The sequence below is a fragment of the Pseudoliparis swirei genome, chromosome 23, assembly GCF_029220125.1.
Source record: "Pseudoliparis swirei isolate HS2019 ecotype Mariana Trench chromosome 23, NWPU_hadal_v1, whole genome shotgun sequence".
Classification (NCBI taxonomy): domain Eukaryota; kingdom Metazoa; phylum Chordata; class Actinopteri; order Perciformes; family Liparidae; genus Pseudoliparis; species Pseudoliparis swirei.
The window spans coordinates 20,232,159-20,251,279 of record NC_079410.1 but is presented as its reverse complement, the minus strand read 5'-3'; the positions used below and the strand labels follow the sequence as shown (position 1 = coordinate 20,251,279).

Here is a 19,121-nt window from a genome sequence, read left to right as displayed (position 1 = left end):
TGCCCAGGGGAGTATGGGGGGGGGGGGGGGGGTCATCTAAACAAAAGGCTGCGAGTAGTTTCCTAGGCTCGCCTCATAGAATGTTGGCGCACTAGCACACGGCTCCGGATCCTGCAGGCCAACAGGCGACGGTGACCCACTTTCTTACTCCAAGAGACCCCCAACGTGAAGATGGACCCCCCACCCCGCTGCTGCTGCTGCTGCTGCTGCTCTTATCGAGACACGGTGTTCTGGCTCCAGAAGTAGACGAGATAGCTGGGCCGGTGGTTCTGTTCTGAGCCAGCGGACAAATTAATAAAGATAAAGCGTTGAAGGAGTGAAACATAAGAAGTTATTTCTGATACACTTCATATTTATATCTATTTTTGGACAGTTTAGAATCTGGGGAGAGGGTTTGACAAACAAAGGTCCCAAAGACAGAATCCAACCACTTTTTTTATAGACGACTCAATACATCATAACAAAATGCTGTGCAGATGTTGGTGTCCCCTCGAGGATGAATCCTTCTCCAGATACATAGTCTGGTGCATCTGTAGAATGTCTGTTGAAATTAAGCTTTCGATATTCGTGGCCTCTGATGACATACTCGATATGAAGACCAGTGCGACGCCACCAACCACGAGGACCTCAATTGAACGTAGTTAGTGCAACAGTGTCAAGAAAACGTGCTGGATTTGTGTCCGTGTTTTTCAAATGGGGGGGGGGACAATTTGGAAATGTCATTATTATTATAGAATATGATTTATAATGAATCTTAAATGCTAAATGCCAATCTGTCTTTCTGCCTACCAGTCTTGTTTGCACACACTTTACTGGTTTTGATACTAACATGATCCCCCCCCTCTTCTTTTCCAGTCTTGGTTCCTCTGACAAGATCTGTGCACCAACCAGCAACTAGAATTCTTTCTTTACAATCGGAAATAGAAAAGCAGAGAAACAACCCGCAGGTTAACAGCCGTCCTCCATCACCTCCACCCACCGACCGGCCCACACCGAAACACAACCGAGCAACGCAGGAGAAACGACAGCAGCACGGCGCTTTTTTTTAGAGGAACTCTGGACTCATTTATCCAGTCAGAGGTGAGGACCCGCTTCTTTTCTCCAGCGAGGCGGCGTATCGATGGAAAAGATGAACGGAAGGACGAAGAGGACGCCAGGATGAAGAAGGGGTGAAGGGGTGGAGCGGCAGCCAGCCGCTCGCTCCTTAGAATACACAACACCGAACCAGCAGGAGGAACCCGAGCAGGAGGAACCCGAGGTCAACTCCTCCTCCTCCGTGAGGACGCATTGTGTCATGAATGGCTAAGAAAATCAACTGTCGCAACAACAACAAACAAACAAACAAAAATCTGTTTTTTTTCCCACACAACATTTAAGCTCCACCCACAATGAACCCGTTATTTGGTTTCCGCCCCGTGCTCCTGTGATGTCTGCCCATCACCCAAAACTAAATCCAATTGACCGACGTTTCCTCTCCGTCCACTAGAGAGAGAGACCATGCCAAAACATATCTTGATTGAGGGTTGCACTAGAAGCTCGAATCAATTAACACTAATCGTAACGATGTGCACTATTTACCTACAGGCATGGTAGGTGAACCAGACTGGCCTATTAGGAGGTTTACAGAGGGGGGAAAGCCAAGGTGGCAAGGAGCCTCCGCGTGTCCTCAAACCCCCCCCCCCCATCAGTTTGACAAATCATTTGGCCTCCGCTCATTCTCACACCTCCACCCCTGCGCGTGCGACACACACACACACACACACACTTGCACAATCTGTGCCACAATCACAGCGCGTGTGGTACAATTTACTACGCACACACACACATACACACACACAGTTGCCCAGTCAGACATTTTTAGATTGTAGGTGGTGGTGTTGGGTTCTTTTCTTCCCGTTTGATATGCACACACGTGTCAGCCCAGTGAACTCACTCTACCTATTTGATTAGAAACGCCGTATTTCGGACTAGACAGCAGCTATTGGTTCCCCCCGTTTGCCCTCTAGTAATGTAGATGATTATCTCTTGTGTGTTCTCTTATTTGAATTTATTCCTTTTTGGATTTGTACTATTTTATAATTGTTTTGTATTTGAATGACAGCACCTTATAGAGACACACAGTGGGATGTTGAAGCGGTGTAGACAGGGTGGTCAGCTGACCTGGACCAAATAGTAGATGCCAAAACAAGTCAAGACGAGGTTTGACCTTTTAGGAAATGCGCTAGTTCTTTCCCTTGTTTTTCTTTTCTCTTGCCGAGATTGAGACGAGCTGACTCGGCAAAGAAACAAAATGAGCGAGAAGCGTGTTTTCCACAGTGTCAAACTGGTTCTTTTGTTCCCAGTGCCAGATGAACCAATTTGCCACCTACTGTACGTTGGAGGACCACACGATGCAGGATTTTGACAATCACAGGAAGCGTAATTTCTGGCGAACGTACCTGCTGAACCATACAGTTTCATAACAGAAAGCCCAACTAGCCTCATCTTCTATTTGGCCCAGGCCCAGCCGCTGCTTGTGCTGCTGCTGGTGGTGGTGGTGGTATGAGTGATAGAAGAAGAAAAAACAAAGCAAGGAGGTGGAAGGTTGCTGAAGACGGGACCCCGAGTCTCCCTAGAGTTTACCCAGTTGTTTACACTCCCAGACGGGCCGCTGCTCCAAGAGCAGAGGGCGCCACACTGCGGAGCAAAATGAATATGTGACATATCCGGCTGTTGGGACGAGGGCGCCTCCAAGGCCGCCGGTAGGAGGATCACCCATGTGCCCCGCTTTTTGTTGTTGTTTTTGTTTCGGTGCACAGGATCAGGATTATATGTCAATGCCCCCAACACACACACACACACACACAAACACACACACCAGCACTCCCCCTTTACTGTTGTGAATCGATGAGCCCTTGATGATCAAAATCTGCACTAAAACAATCATACCAGCCGACCTTGTGAGTTTTCATGAGTATTCGACCGCCACTTAAGTGTTTTTCTAATCAGTGGACGCATCACTGGGATGGAATTGCACTCGCAGAGCATCTTAAAGTCACCGACCACTATTACGCCCCCGCGACTGAATTCAAAGGGAAGTCTTTAAAAAAAATGAATAAAAGAAAAAACAGACAATCTGAGGAGGCCTTGATGCTTTTAATCGTTTTCACACCAATCCGCCCGCACATACTCCCACTGATTCTTACCCGTCAAAAGTAGAAAATCTCCCATCCGACCTCACAAAATAACTGGACTGCCTGGCCATGTTCTTCACTGCAGGGAAACACGACCGAGTCGTAGAGAGAAAAGCAGCTGTGCTGAGTAAAGGGCGTCAATGGCGGCTGAAGCGATTTCTTTTTCTAATCTATGGAAGTGCCTCTGTATTCCCATTATGCAATTTGTCAAACATGAATTCAGGTTCATTTTTCTCACGTATAAGCTATAGCGCATGGTGAAAAAAAAAACACGTCAGGAGAGGGAGACAACGAGAAGGAAACGGCGAAAAAGCTCCCTAGATAATCGCAAGCATCTTTATATATAATACACATATATATATTTATAGATATATATAAATTGTTTTTGTTTTATTTGCAAGATAAGCTCTGTGGCAGTCTAGTTATTTTTTGAAGCGTGGCGTACATCGCGCAGTCATAGGATGCATCGCAAAAAACAACCCGCCGTCTCCAAACCCACATTATTAAAACATTATGCGTGGCAAACACAACAATAGATGATAATAGAGTCGAGGATGATAATAAACAAAAAAAGATTAGATTTTGTTGTTTTCTTTCTTGTTTTGATGGGAAGTATTGTTCTTGAAACTAAATGATGTATGTCGATTGAGCCATGTGCAATGCCTTGGTAGAGGAATTGTGTTTGTTTGTTAGCGATTGTTTTGAGGGCGTCTCGAGAAAAGAGGGCAGAACCCTCTAAGGTTTCTTTTCTTTTCAAGTCCACGTGCTCCAGGACTCTAAATACAAGGGCGGAGAGATGATATCCCAGTCTTTGTTTGGGGAAATTTGTTTTTTTATTTCCTTTTGTTGTTGTTTTTTTGTTTTTCTTCTTCTTCTTGCGTTTATCAAAAATGTTGATTTCTATTGATTTTATTTTCAAAATGTGGGAGGGCTGAAGGAACAATTTTGCAACTCGTAAAAAATATATATCACTATGAAAAACCTGGTGCTTTCGTAAAGAATAAAGTAAATTCAATCTCTATTATACATAAATAGTAATAAACAAAACAAAAAGTGTTGTCATAAGAGCAAATTTTAGGAAAACATGCATTAGTCTATTTCTCTTTTCTTTTTTTGTATTTACCGATTGGGGGGGTTCATTGTTCTGAAAAAAGGTTGTTGTGACAAAAGGCACCCCACACACACACACACCTTTATACGGGAGAGAATGATGACACCTGGTCTGATGTAAGACGTCCAGTTGGCTCAGGGAGAGCGAGTTAGAGGCCTCCTCTGGTCAGAGGGGCGCCATCATCGATTCAAGTGCCCCCCCCTCCCCACTTTCCTTAACACCGAATCTCCCCCTGTAAATGATTATAAATACGTGTTTGGTGACGTAGTGTTATAGACTCAGAGCATCTAAAAGGTTGTCCCTAAAAAGTGCCTTTTGTTCACAGATTCCATCTCGTAATCCTGAGTGCCCATCTCGAAAGAAACAAACAAAAAAATACACAAAAAACGTCCCCCTCCTTCATACTTCTATATCTTTCTCTTCCTCTTCTTGGAGCTTTTTACGAGCAGTATACGTAGTACTAAAGGACATTGGTGTGATTTAGTTCCTCTTTTTATTGTTGAATAATTAGGGAAAGCATAAAAATAAAAAAAAAGCCACAAAAAAAAAGATATTTTCTGCTTCTCTTCCTCTGTATCTTGTCTTCTTCTGTCTTCTCGGACACTGGAGTAGTCTGTAGCCGCGTAACGCTCCCCCCCCCCCATGCCCCCTCCCTTTTCTCCCTTTCTCTGAATGGCGGGGTTGAAAAAAGAAAAAAAAGATTACGCAAAGATTTTGGTTTTTATTTTTTTGTCTGAGCAGAATGCAGTTAGCTCACATGTTATTCTTCTTGTCTGTACGCTTTCACATTGTATCACCATACCCATCTTCTTCCGCTTCTCCATTCAACAGCTAATGTAAGTGAACAAGTTACACCACGGGGCTCTGGGCTGTGCGGAGGACGACGGAGCTAAGAAATAGTCCTGTGACACATCACCTCCTGTCGGAGGGAGGAGAGCACTCGTGTAAAGGTCTGGGTTCGGCCGGAAGTGAGCGAGAGAGAGAAAAAAGAAAGAGAGAGATGGAGGGAGAGAGAGATGGTCAGTTGTGTTGCTAGTGTAGGCGGATGTGTTCGTAATCCTTTTTTTAATAATTGAATTTGGATTCTTTCTTTTTGTTGGTCATTGTTACTTTATTGAGACCTTCAATTATGCACCTTTCTAGTGGTTGAATGTGACCAGCTATTTAAATTGTATTTATAATTTTTTTAAATTTAGTTTTATGGACTTGAAGCACCTTCTAGAGCGGAGCGGTTCCACAGCTCAGGTCACAGGCTGAGCGCGGGCACGAGACGCTGTGCACGTTCTCCTGAGCCGCAGCGTCTGATTGGCCGAAGGGAAGAAGAAAAAGACGACCCAGTTCTAGAGAAAAGCAGCGGGGAAATTACACCAGCAACAGCCAGCGATTTACAGATTCCTGTGAAGAAAATTTAAAAAAAATCAATATTCAACTTTTTTTGTGATATACTATAATTGTTTCTTCATCATGCAAATGCAGCCAGCAGCAGTATTATCAAGCAAGCCTTTGACAAGAGAAAGCGCCACAGTTTGAGAAGCCATAGCAGAGACGAACGGGTCGCACGGGGCTGTGTGTGTGTGTGTGTGTGTGTGTGTGTGTGTGTGTGTGTGTGTGTGTGTGTGTGTGTGTGTGTGTGTGTGTGTGTGTGTGTGTGTGTGTGTGTGTGTGTGTGTGTGTGTGTGTGTGTGTGTGTGTGTGTGTGTGTGTGTGTGTGTGTGTGTCTACGTTTCTGCCCCTGCACCGTTCAAAGAGCCCAGTCAGACCATGCGGCTGAACTGTCCGCTGTTTTATTTTTACATTTAATTTTTTAATTTCCTTCGTTTGTTTTGAAGACGTTTTGTCGGATGCTGGGCGCTATGTTTAGTGTAGACTGAGCCCCCAAACCCACCTGGCCAGCCTCGGTCCTGGAAACCCCCCTCCCACCACGAGTGCTCCTCCTCCTCCTCCTCCTCCTCCTCCTCCATCAGACACACCCCCAGAGCCCATGGTGAAATGCATGTGTTAATTACAGTTTCTTTTCCATAATAATAATAAAGAAAAAAAAACAGTTTGAAAAGAGCAACACCTTCTTGATTGAATAAACGGATGTTCTTGGCTGTATCCGCCCATCTCGCCTGTGATTATTACCGTGTCATGTCAGCAGCTGGGTCTTTAGTGAAGAATGTAACATATTTGACGTAAGACAAGGACAAGTCAAAGCGTTGGTGATTATATGATTCTATACAGTGTTGTCTCCAGTATTATTATGTGTATCCGGATCTGTTTTCACGGCCTCCATGATGATGCAAGATGACCCTCAGAACCTGACCTGCAAACTTGTCAGGATCAAATTTATTAATATGAGATTATTATTATTCATTTCAAATGAAACGGCTTGACAACCCAGAGCAATTTCTCACTATTTTTAGAATGACGACGTGTAAATTAAATTAAAGAAATTATGAGTTAATTATTTAAGGAGGGATTATTAACGCAATTAGTTATTATTTAAGGAGGGATTATTAACTCAAGTTATTATTTAAGGAAGGATTATTAATTTGAGTTATTATTTAAAGAGGGATTATTAACTCAATGAGTTATTATTTAAGGAGGGATTATTAACGCAATGAGTTATTATTTAAGGAGGGAATTCACAACTTCGTCAGAATGAATGTGATGGGAAAAGTCAAAATTCCTAATTATCTTCCCCTTCAGGTTAACACTGTTGCCTCCGTCATAACTGTTTCCATTATTCCACACTGTTAGCGCTGTTAGCTGCTCTGCTTGCTGAAGAAATTCATTTGAAAGCTGCGTTAATATTTGTACATGTACTCTGGATAAAACTAGAATATGTCCAACATGAAAGGTGTCCTTCGAGATAACCCCGAGCATCATAGCTCAAATTCTGTTGGCACGTGTTTCTTAGCTCATTGTTGTGGTTCAGTCACGAGGCTCTCATCAGTGAGGCAGCAGGCAGAGGGAAAACAACACAATGTCGAAATTCAGATTAATTATTCAATTAGCATTTTTACTTTTTGATACATTTCTAAATAACTTTTCATTTCCGTGACAAAATGTATTCCTACAACTTTAAATGCGCCAAGCTGAGCACTAGCTGTATTATTATAAATAGTTATTAGTATGAATCATTTCGGCCTGCACTTGTGAAGACGTCGTGACCCCCAGCAGCTGATTTGGGTTTGTTTGTGTTCCAAAGCTTCCATCCACCGCATGCTGGAGTAGCAGGATTAACCCACTAGAGGGCGCCTGTTGACCCGGTGAGTATCATAACCAAAGGCCTCAAAGACGTTTAATGACCTCTAAGGTCACAGTATTGATGACCTTCAGACTGAGAGACTGGAGACATTCAGTCTTTATATTCAGTATTCAGATGTTCGTGGCCCACATTGAGATGAGCCGTAGTCAGTATAAGCTTCACAAAGGGGTTTACGAATTCGATGGGGAACCAAGTTCACATCGCTGAATGACGTCTTCTTACTGGCCGCTGTGTGTGTAGTTTGATCTCCTAACACTTTAATGTAGCCTTTAAAAGTAAAATGTGTCCTTGAATTTGTGTCTATATTCATCAGAAGCACATTTCTAAAGTTCAAAGTCAAAGATTGAGCCGCAGAGGAGCGTGGTGCATGTAATAAATGCAGAATATACTTTAAATATTCTTGAATAACCATATCAAGAATTAGCGAGCCCCCCCCCCCCCCCCCCATCCACAGGAGTAAAACACGAAAGGAGAACCAACATGACAGATGCAGCGTTCCGCACTTTGATAGATTTTCATCTCTGTGAAGTTGTGCTGCTTTTCTCTGATAAAGTTTTGCATCTCTGAAGTCGTTTTGCGCCTCTATGAAGATTTCCTTCACTTTGAAGTCACTCTGCGCCTCTTTGTAGTCGTTTGGATTTCCAACAACAAATAATACAATTTACTTAATACAGAAATTCTGGGCAAAGGCCCATGGGCCTGTACTAATAAACCAGCTACTAGGAGTGGCCAATCAGATCGCTGGGCCGCTCTGCCGGCCGGCCCCTGCTTGTCGTAGGTATGAGTTATTTAAGTGGAGCCAAACCATCATTGGCCGTAGATTCCAGGGCAGCACACAGCGCCAGAAGATTTAAACAAATTTTCATTTTGCTTTTATTCCGAATTTAGTCTATGCCTCATAACTTAGATATAAATAAATAGTTTAGACCGTTTCCCCGTTGGGAAGATGAGGTACAGAACGTTTACTTTTAGATGAACCTGGCTCTCATTTCTCTCCCTGAAGTGTTTTCGCAGCGATGTTACAGTGCACAAAATGAAATGCTTTTCTAGACACCCTCAACATGTTAGTAGCATAAATGTATGAAGTTGTTTATTCTTAACGCATCTTTTGGAACATATGTTGACCTAGAGAAAAATAATAAGTCACATGGGCCTGATAACCTGATCCTGCGAGACTCTGCAGATGGTTTAGACCGATTCATCTGGATATATTTCCACTGAACACGTGAGAACGTAAGTGTGGATTTTTAATCATTTTGTTTAACTTGTAAAATGTCTTCCCACATGTGGTCAAATGCTGGAAAACTAAACACTGTTGAAGTCTGGGCCGATAAAATAAACCAATTTGTTGAACGGAGGGAAGGAAGAAAAAAAAATACTTGTTGGATAAAATGGCGTTTACTTAAGGCTGTAAAACTACGTCACCGTGGCAACCAGCTTCCGCTCAAGACTGCATCGTTTGGTTGTTTTAAACCGTACGTTAAGTGGCACACACGATGTTTACGGGGAGTGTGAATTAGCACCAGAAGCTATCAGACAAAAAGAGTTCCACATCTGATGAACCTAAACAGGCAGGCACAGCATGTTTATGCAGCGGCTTCATCTGTGCAGCCACATGGAGATGAGGTGGTACAGAGGGAACAGAACAACCAGATACTTCTTTGTCAATTTAGTTTCCTTTAACCCCCCCCCCCCCCAAACAGACTGATAGACCCCAGCAACATGTCAGACACACATCGGTGCAGCACCGTCCAGTCCATCTATGGCCGTCCGTACATGAGGCGAACATACAAGCAGTTACACACTGAGAATGAGAATGTGCTTCCATACGATTCCAGCTACGCCATTAACAAACTTAAGAGAATGCAAAATTGTTTACTTTTTCAGCGAGACTGTATCGCATCCATCTGCACAGGCACACAGACATGTACTCACACACGCACGTCGTCGCAAACCCCCCCCCCCCCCTTAATGTCACAAAGCGTGCGTCTAAAATCAAATTATAGATCTCCCCGAGACAAAGCCCACACATTCCATTGGAATTCACGTGGGTGTTGTCATTCCTCCACATTTTACACCTCGACCTCTTATGATCCAAGTCTGACCCTCCTGCCCGCGACATCCTCTTTGTGTACTTTAAGCCTGTAACCCCACCCTCATCCCTTCCCCGTCCCCCCCACACACACACCCTCCCCTCTGGTAGGGTCGAGCCGAGGTTGGTAGCTGTACAATGAAAGAGGGGGTGCAGTCTTTTTATGCTGAGCTGAAGAGGGGAGGAGCAGGAGGGAGGAGCAGGAAGGCGGCGCCGCTCAGTCCTCTTCCAGTCCCTGGTTGAGGAGGAAGTTGGCCGCCAGGTTCTCGTTCTTCTCGCAGGCAAAGTAGGCCTGGATCACCAGGGCCTCGGGGAAACCCAGCGCTTTTAACTGTTGAGACAGACCGACGACGGGGAGGGAAGCGTGGCTTTAGAAACAGGATCTGCAGCACATTTCTAATAATAGAGGAAACAAATGTAGATATTTTCAATATTCACCCTTTCGATGGCTTCCTTCTCCTGAGGTGTAACCTGGATGTAATTGACAGGTGCGCCCTCCTCCCCGGCCGCCGCCAACTCGCCAACTTCTGGCGCCTCGCCGCCCTCTCCCACCGGCTCGTTCAACATCTGGATGAACAGCTCCTGATGCTGACTGATTTGCTGCGAGCAAGGATATACATTTGGTGAATGAAAAGTAACAGACAGATCGGCCACAGAGACGTGAACCAGCTGCGGACCTGTAGGAGCTGAGGATTCTCTCGGCCCAGTTGCTGGAGGAGAGCGGGCAGCAGAGTGGGGTTCTGCTGGATGGCCTGTCTCATGTGCAGAAACTGGGGCTGGGTCCGCAGGAATGCAAGTGGGTTCTCTCCTGCAAGGCGTGCAAAACAAACAACCATTTGAACCCAGCGGAGACGTCGGCCATTTCACACGTCTCGTCATTCATGGCCAGGTTGAGCGGGATTTAAGTTTCCAGTCTTGTTCATTCAGTTTAATAATATTGTCCACATTGCACCAGTCCCAGTCTGTGCAGCGATGCGCCCGCCAAGTGTGAAGTAGAGCAGATGAACGGTTCCTAATGGGACACTAATCAGATTTGCCCTCCATTGTAATGAGAAAGTGCACGACATCGCGGATATCTGTAAACCCATCCATCTTTTGCACTGTTTTGTATATATTGCATTAAAAGTTTTTAGCAGAGAAAAGTGGCAGATTGTTTCATAATAGAACCTTGAAACCATCAATAGTTGGTTATTCGGCCAATTAAATTATTTTTTTTAAACGATGAATAAAATTATTATTTTAATCGGCTCTCGTCCTAATTAACAAAAAGCCTGTATCCACGAGAGAGAACACTGAAGGAACAAAAAGGTCAACATTTGGTAGCAACTAACAAGTTGAACAACAGTGGCAGAAAAACATTGAGAGACCAATGAGTCATATGACGAGTCATGGCCTGAACTAGTTGACAGTCGTAATCTGTAAATGTGTCCAGGTCTTCAGCGTCACGTGCAACACCATGGGAGAACGGTTTTTTTGGGGGGGGAGAATGGGAGAGGTGCCTCACCCTCTGCTAAAGATGATGGGGCCTCTGTGGGTCCAGACTCGGGGGCCTGCGCTGGGGGATTACTCTCCTGGACCGGGCTGCTGGGGATACCCTGGAAACACAACGACAAGGGTCAACACACTGCTTGCATGCTGCCTAAGAACATGGAGAGCCGTGGGTAACTGACCGTTTAGTTCAAATTGTTAGATAATTACAACTCACTCTACCGGTGTGTGTGTGTAAATAAATCAGCGCTTCCCTGTACTTCGTTCACATATCTGGTCCAGCCAAACATGGAAGTCCCTGTTTGTGTCGACTGGCTAATGGCTGCCACTGCGCTCTTATCTCTGGCCAGAACAACAACGTTGTCATGGAAACAGTGCCCAAACTCTGGCTTCCTACCAGGTTAACCCCATTAACCGTCAGCTGCTGATTGATCAGCCATCGCCACCAGATTCAATTCAGTTTATTTTGTATAGCCCAGTCTCACAAGTTTACCTCAGAGTGCTTTACAATCTGTACACATGGACAGCCCGGTCCCAGAACTGCACATCGGACCAGGAAAAACTCCCTAACAACCCTCCACGGGACAAAAAAATGGAGCAACAGAGGAGGATCCCTGTCCAGGATGGACAGGTACAGATTGACAGCAGTGACACATTCCTCCATCATGATACACTTTAATTCCCTATAGATCTCCTTAAAATGTACCAAACAGAGCAAAGCTTTAGCATATGGAGCATTACGCAATTAAACTTTAAACTCGACTTCTCCACACTGTGAAAGCTGCGCAGGATGAAGCCGAGTCTCTGCAGCTGGTGATGGATGAAACTTCGGAGATGTGAGATGACGCTGGAGTTTAGACGACGTCTCGTGTATTTTGCATTTAGTACATACGTCGGAAATTACAAGTGGGTTACCACAATAGGCAACATAACACGACGGTCAGTAGGCACACAGAAGTTGAATATATAAAAACTACTTTTCATGTTAACCCAGAGGGACTCTTCAGACGGAGGACTCACAGTGAGCAGGTACTCCACCGCTCTATGGGGGTTGTTGAAACTGGCCCGTAGAGCGGCCACCACTCTCTCCCGTTCGTAGCCCATGGACATGATCTCGGTGAGCATGGCCTCGTACTCGGCTCCGGTCACTGAGAAGCAAACACAGCCCCAAGTTAGTTACTCTAAATATGTTGTACATTTGAAAGGTTGCACCCTCATGCGTGACGGTTAACTCTGCGGTTAGCTCCGTCAGCAGCGTTGATGCTGTTGGCGCCGTCTGCCGCTGTCATGTTGGAGTCTATAGATATACTCCAAATGTCTAATATATGGCATGTTTAAAACCATACATAAGACATTGTAACATACAAAATGGGCTAAAATATCAGCATGACTGATACTCTTTTACAGTCTCTATCAAGTAAGTACAACTTTATCTATAATAGGACCAATGGGAATCCCCGAGGCACCACAATGAGGGATGCTGCACTCGATTCAGTGTAAATATAGAACCAGCATGTACGTCTCTGCAGCCTGTGAAGTCCATGACTCGCAGCAGTTACAATTTGTGGCACAACAAATATAACCCACGTTTTACACAACAACCCAAAAGGGTGTGACGTTAACCTATTTAGAATACTCAATTGTCTGAAAGTACAATCTACATTCACCAACATTACGCTGACAGCACCTACAGCATAGAAACTGTTAACAGCGGTACAGCGTGCAAGTGTGGCAGACACTCAGGTGTTACCTACCCAGGGCCGAGGAGGCGTCCAAGCCCTGACCAGTGCCACTGGAGCTACAGGACGTAAAGAAGGGAAGTCAGACACAACACACTCCGCCGCAGAGAGAACTACATTTACAGATCATTCATTCCATTAAATAAACAATACGCTACATTTTAAGTGACATACTATGTTGAAATTAAAATACTCATCTTAGATATTAGAGATAATATCCAAGACGAGTAATAATACAACTCTGACAAGTTCTACCTGGCCGGTTGTGGTTCCGTGGCTTCGGCACTTGGCTCCTCTTTGGCCTCCTCGGAGGGAGCGGGGACAGCTGCCGGGGCCGGGGCCGGGGCCGGGTCTGAAGCTGGGGTTGGAGCCGGGACAGCTGTTGACGTGGAGCCAGAGTCCTGCGCAGGGGGCTTGGGGGCTTCCGAGGCCGGAGGCGAGGCGGCGGCGGCGGCGGCAGCTGCGGGTTTAGCCTTTGGCCAGTTTGGGAGAAGCTGCCGTTAAGACTTGTGTCTCGCATCCAAAACTGTCCTCTCCTGCCCGGGCCCGTTTTGTCCACTTGGCACACATTTAATGTATTTTGGTATCGTGTCCTGTTGGAGGTGCTAATGATCTGGCACCTTGTTGATACGTTTTTAAATGGAGGTCGAAGCCCAGAATTGTCCCGAACATGGCAAAAAAAAATACAGATAGAGACCGACAAACACGCACTTCTCGTGGTTGGTAAGCAATGACTGAGCAGGATTATTTTAACATGTGTATGCAATATTTTATAGGAAGATCATACTCATAGTGCCTTTGATAGTGAACATTTCCAAACGTAAACCTTAAATTCAGCCAAATAGGAAAAGTAGTACTACAATACAAATGCTACTCAAAGCAGTTCAAACAGAAACAACACCGTCAAAATCAATGTCATCAGGAGGAATTACAGTCGATCAACATCTTACCTTGGAAACCATCACCACCACAAAATTCTTCTCATCAATGTTGTAATCTTTAATGGGCGTGTCATCTTGCAGGATTTTCCCAGCATAAATCAGTTTCTGACCAGAGACAGGAAAGTTATCTTTTCCTCTTTCGGCCTCGATCTTCTCTTTTAAGTCCTTCACCTGAGGAAGAGGAGATTAATCATCATCAGCAACACACCGACGTTGCAGTCACTTCCCACTGCTTTTATTTTCACCCATTAATATCCAGACTCTTTGCACCCATTTAATCACTGACCTGAAAGTCACAGGACTTCGATTTTATACAAAGCACCTACGATTATAATGTCTTTAACAGACAGACATCATGGCTGACTTGCAAAAGTAATATGAGTAAGACCATATTACTTCACACGCAGCGCACCACACAGCATACGACATACGTAAAATAAGAGAGATAACTGTCGGAATGATATCCATCAGAGTCCCGTCAGTACCGCAGAGTGGGGCTTCCTTCACGTCGGCCTACTAGCTGCTTGTCCGATGATGTGAACATGCTAACAAACTTAGCCAGCTCCCAACACTGCTAGTTGTAATTAGCAGTGTCATACGCGTTAGCATTAGCAATGCCAACCATTATCGTAGGGGGGCTCGGGCTTGTCACTGAAGTGGCAGCACTGCGTTCCCGTTCACACCAGGTGTTGCCGAAGAGCGGCAGCAGAGAATCCACCCAGGTAGCAACTTGAAAACGAGTAGAAACCACGTCGGCACTGGCGGCGCGGTGACTTTTGTTACCGGGCTGCTCTGCTAGCTAGCCGGCTAACGTTCGCTCGGGAGGTTCCGCCTTGTTCGTGTGTTTCGTGCGTGTTAGCAAACTCCTCGCACGTGCCGTTAATTGTCACCGGTTCCTCGCGACCACGTACCACGTTACCGTGTTTAGGGAATATAACAAATACAACGTCTCCACGCAAAGTTAACAACACGGGTCCGTACAGCTGCTGCCGTTAGCTCAGCGTTAGCACGTTGAGCTAGCGGCCACTCACCGTTTGTTCGGGGTCTATCTCGATCTGAATCGTCTGCTGCTGCAGCGTCTTCAGCGTGATCTGCATGGCGGCGGCGGACGACTACGCTTCAGGCGGAGAAACAGTCGCTCGCTAAGCCGTTAATTTGTTTCTAAAGTTGGCGTTTTCCTGTGAGACAACGACAAGCCAAAAAATGTGTGTATCCATGAGCACTCAGCAAATCGCCATCTTTGGTGACAAGTTGGTGGTGCGGCGAGAGAACGCTCGCGCTCGGCCGGAGAGCACGAGACTTCCTGCAGTCCGACGCGACTTACTTTGAACACGAGAGAGACTTGTTTTATTATTATTTTAAAACCTAAAAATGCTCTTATTATATATAGTTACAGCAAATGCAATACAAAAATAATAAAATATGTTTACAGTCAGACTTCATTTAAGTTTCCTTTAGAATATGACCACCTAATACAGCTTTGGGTCCCGCCCCCGTGCCACACATTTAACAGGAGAGTCCGGTCAGATGTTTATCAAGTGAAAACTCGCGTATGAAAGTTGTTCCGTTAAGTAACATATAATTGATGGCTTTGATTTGCTTGCTTCAATAAAGTCAATGGCTGCATCTTTATCGAACCTTCATAACAAGTTGTCTAATTAAGCCACTGCATCTAACAGTTTTTGCACAACACTCAGAAATACCTGTGTAGAAATAAACTGGTCTGTGACACATTTTAGGTTGTAGGAATCAAGGAATCTGTGTGTCCTCAACGGGAGCAAGGCCAAAATCCTCCTCGTGCCAGTAGCTCTGCAGTGGCAAGCGTTTGGCAGACGTCAGTCAGGTGTCAGGACATTGGCAAGCGAGCAGCACTCGTTAGACACCCGTCAAGAAACTGCTGAGTGGATGGAGCCACATTTCCTGTTGACACCCATTGTTGTTGCGACAGGTCAGCTGCCGTAAATAAGTTGTATGATCATAGTATGGACTTTAGTTCAGTCACAGAGGAGCTGTGCTTTTTTGCCTTTTGTCAATGCCTAAGTATATAGATAGATGGCTGGATAGATAGATGTTGGCATTATTTATACTTAATAATTACAATATATATTTATAACTTTTGTTCTACACGTATAATATAAACAGGACCCGTTGAAATCGGATGGGGAAATGCAACTCGTCAACGGTGCGATTAAGACGATCTATGTAGCTTAAAACTGTATGCTTGTGTTGAGCAACCAGGTTCAACATTGTTTAATTGAATTAAATTCAGTTTATTTTATCGCTCGATATCACAATTTCTAAATTTGCCTCAAAGGGCTTTACAATCTGCACACATACGACATCCCTGTCCCAGGACCTCACATCGGATCAGTAAAAACTCCCAAGAAATAGAAAAGACCCTTTCACAGGGAAAAAAGGGAAGAACCCTCCAGGAGATCAACAGAGGAGGATCCTCTCCACAGATGGACAGAATAATAGATGTCATGTGTACAGAAGGAAGCATTACAGAGTAACAACACATTCAATGAATATGACAGAGTGTATGAATAGTACGTAGTAGGCATGGACCTCCGTGATCCATCAGGCAGTGGAGAGGAAGAGTGGGTGAGGGAACATCAGCAGAGTCATGGCATCAGACCCAGCCAGGTCCAATGGACCCTATGAGACGTGGAGTCACAAAGACTCCGGGGAGGAGGCTGAGTTAATAATGTGCAATGGAGAGATGGAAATTCATTCATAAGTAGAGTGAGAGAAGAGGAGTTCAGTTCAATTCAATTCAATTCAGTTTATTTGTATAGCCCAATTTCACAAATTACAAATTTGTCTCGGAGTGCTTTACAATCTGTACACATAGACATCCCTGCCCCAAAACCTCACACCAGATCAGGAAAAACTCTCAAATAACCCTTCAGGGGGAAAAAATGGAAGAAACCTTCAGGAGAGCAACAGAGGAGGATCCCTCTCCAGGATGGACAGAACAATAGATGTAATGTGTACAGAAGGACAGATTTAGAGTTAAAATACATTCAATGAATATGACAGAGTGTATGAATAGTTCATAGTAGGCATATTCCACGATGGAGACCTCCACGATCCATCAGGCAGATGGCGGTGGGGAGGCGGAGTGGGCGGAGTCTCAACAGGGCAGTGGCGTAGTTGCTAGCAGGAATTCCACGATCCAGACCTCGATGATCCATCAGCAGATAGGATCTATGCCATCTCATCGGGTCCGATGACCCCATGAGACGTGAAGTCAAAAGGACTCCGGGGAGAAAGCAGAGTTAGTAACGTGTGATTGAGAGATGAAAATTCATCCTTAAGGAGAGAAAAAAGAGGAGATAGGTACTCAGTGCATCCTAAAACGTCCCCCGGCAGCTATAAGCCTATAGCAGCATATCCAGGGGCTGGACCAGGTGAACCTGATTCAATTCAATTCAATTCAGTTTATTTGTATAGCCCAATTTCACAAATTACAAATTTGTCTCGGAGTGCTTTACAATCTGTACACATAGACATCCCTGCCCCAAAACCTCACATCGGACCAGGAAAAACTCCCAAATAACCCTTCAGGGGAAAAAGGAAGAAACCTGCAGGAGAGCAACAGAGGAGGATCCCTCTCCTAGGATGGACAGATGCAATAGATGTAATGTGTACAGAAGGACAGATTTAGAGTTAAAATACATTCAATGAATATGACAGAGTGTATGAATAGTTCATAGTAGGCATATTCCACGATGGAGACCTCCACGATCCATCAGGCAGATGGCGGTGGGGAGGAGGAGAGGGCGGAGTCTCAACAGGACAGTGGCGTAGTCATGAGCAGGAATTCCACGACCCAGACGATCCATCAGGCAGATAGGATCTATGCCGTCTCATAGGGTCCGATGACCCCATGAGACGTAAAGTCAAAAGGACTTCCGGGAGAAAGCAGAGTTAGTAACGTGTGATTGAGAGATGAAAATTCATCCTTAAGGAGAGAAAAAGAGGAGATAGGTACTCAGTGCATCCTAAAACGTCCCCGGCAGCTATAAGCCTATAGCAGCATATCAAGGGGCTGGACCAGGGCAAACCTGATTCAGCCCTAACTATAAGCTCTGTCAAAGAGGAAGGTCTTAAGTCTACTCTTAAACGAGGTGACTGTGTCTGCCTCCCGGACTGAAATTGGAAGCTGGTTCCATAAAAGAGGAGCTTGATAACTAAAGGCTCTGGCTCCCATTCTACTTTTTAAGACTCTAGGAACTACAAGTAGTCCCGCATTTAGTGAGCGTAGCTCTCTAGTCGGGCAATATGGTACGACAAGCTCCTGAAGATATGATGGAGCATCACCAATCAAGGCTTTGTAGGTTAAGAGAAGAATTTTAAAAGTGATTCTTGATTTTACTGGGAGCCAGTGCAGAGCAGCTAGTGCAGGAGTGATGTGATCTCTTTTCTTAGTTTTAGTGAGAACACGAGCTGCAGCATTCTGGATCAACTGGAGGGACCTAAGAGATTTATTAGAGCAGCCTGCTAATAAGGAGTTGCAGTAATCCAGTCTCAAAGTAACGAACGCGTGAACCAATTTTTCTGCATCTTTTTGAGACAAGATGTGCCTGATTTTTGAAATATTACGTAGATGAAAGAATGCAGTCCTTGAGATTTGCTTTACGTGGGAGTTAAAGGACAAGTCCCGATCAAAGATAACGCCAAGATTCTTTACAGTGGTGTTGGATGCTAGGGCAATGCCGTCTACAGAAACCACATCACCAGATAATTGATCTCTGAGGCGCTCAGGGCCGAGTAAAATTATTTCGGTTTTGTCTGAGTTTAACATCAAGAAGTTGCAGGTCATCCATGTTTTTATGTCTTTAAGACATGCTTGAATTTTACCGAGTTGGTTGGTCTCCTCTGGTTTTATCGATAGATATAGTTGAGTATCATCTGCATAACAATGAAAGTTTATGGAATGTTTCCTGATAATATTGCCCAAAGGAAGCATGTATAAGGTAAATAAAATTGGTCCAAGCACAGAACCTTGTGGAACTCCGTGATTAACGTTGGTGGTTATCGAGGCGTCATCGTTTACAAATACAAACTGAGATCGATCTGATAAATAGGATTTAAACCAACTTAGTGCCGTGCCTGAAATGCCAATCGACTGCTCCAGTCTCTGTAATAGGATGTCATGGTCAATGGTGTCGAATGCAGCACTAAGGTCTAACAAGACCAGTACAGAGATGAGTCCTTTATCTGCTGCCATTAAGAGGTCATTTGTAATTTTCACCAGTGCTGTCTCGGTGCTGTGGTGTTTTCTAAATCCTGACTGAAACTCCTCAAATAAACTATTA

The 19,121-nt window shown here is 44.7% G+C and overlaps 2 protein-coding genes across 11 annotated transcripts in view; one reads left to right on the top strand and one right to left on the bottom strand.

The window, feature by feature from the left end:
- Positions 1-6,381, top strand: part of LOC130189231 (nuclear factor 1 X-type-like) — a 129,898-nt gene extending 123,517 nt beyond the window's left edge. For all 10 annotated transcript variants that reach the window (XM_056407984.1, XM_056407982.1, XM_056407979.1 and 7 more), the window contains one exon: positions 856-6,381. The gene's annotated coding sequence lies outside the window, so the exon portion shown is untranslated. The remainder of the gene's footprint in view (positions 1-855) is intronic.
- A 2,385-nt stretch (positions 6,382-8,766) lies between these two features.
- On the bottom strand, positions 8,767-15,045 carry rad23aa (RAD23 homolog A, nucleotide excision repair protein a). Its single transcript, XM_056407972.1, has 9 exons — positions 14,829-15,045; positions 13,807-13,968; positions 13,112-13,329; positions 12,872-12,915; positions 12,138-12,265; positions 11,134-11,224; positions 10,307-10,437; positions 10,068-10,229; positions 8,767-9,960 (listed from the first exon to the last, which is right to left on the bottom strand). The coding sequence occupies exons 1-9, from the start codon at positions 14,892-14,894 to the stop codon at positions 9,847-9,849; spliced, it is 1,116 nt and encodes a 371-aa protein (XP_056263947.1). The 5' UTR covers positions 14,895-15,045; the 3' UTR covers positions 8,767-9,846.
- Between the last annotated feature and the right edge of the window lie 4,076 nt (positions 15,046-19,121).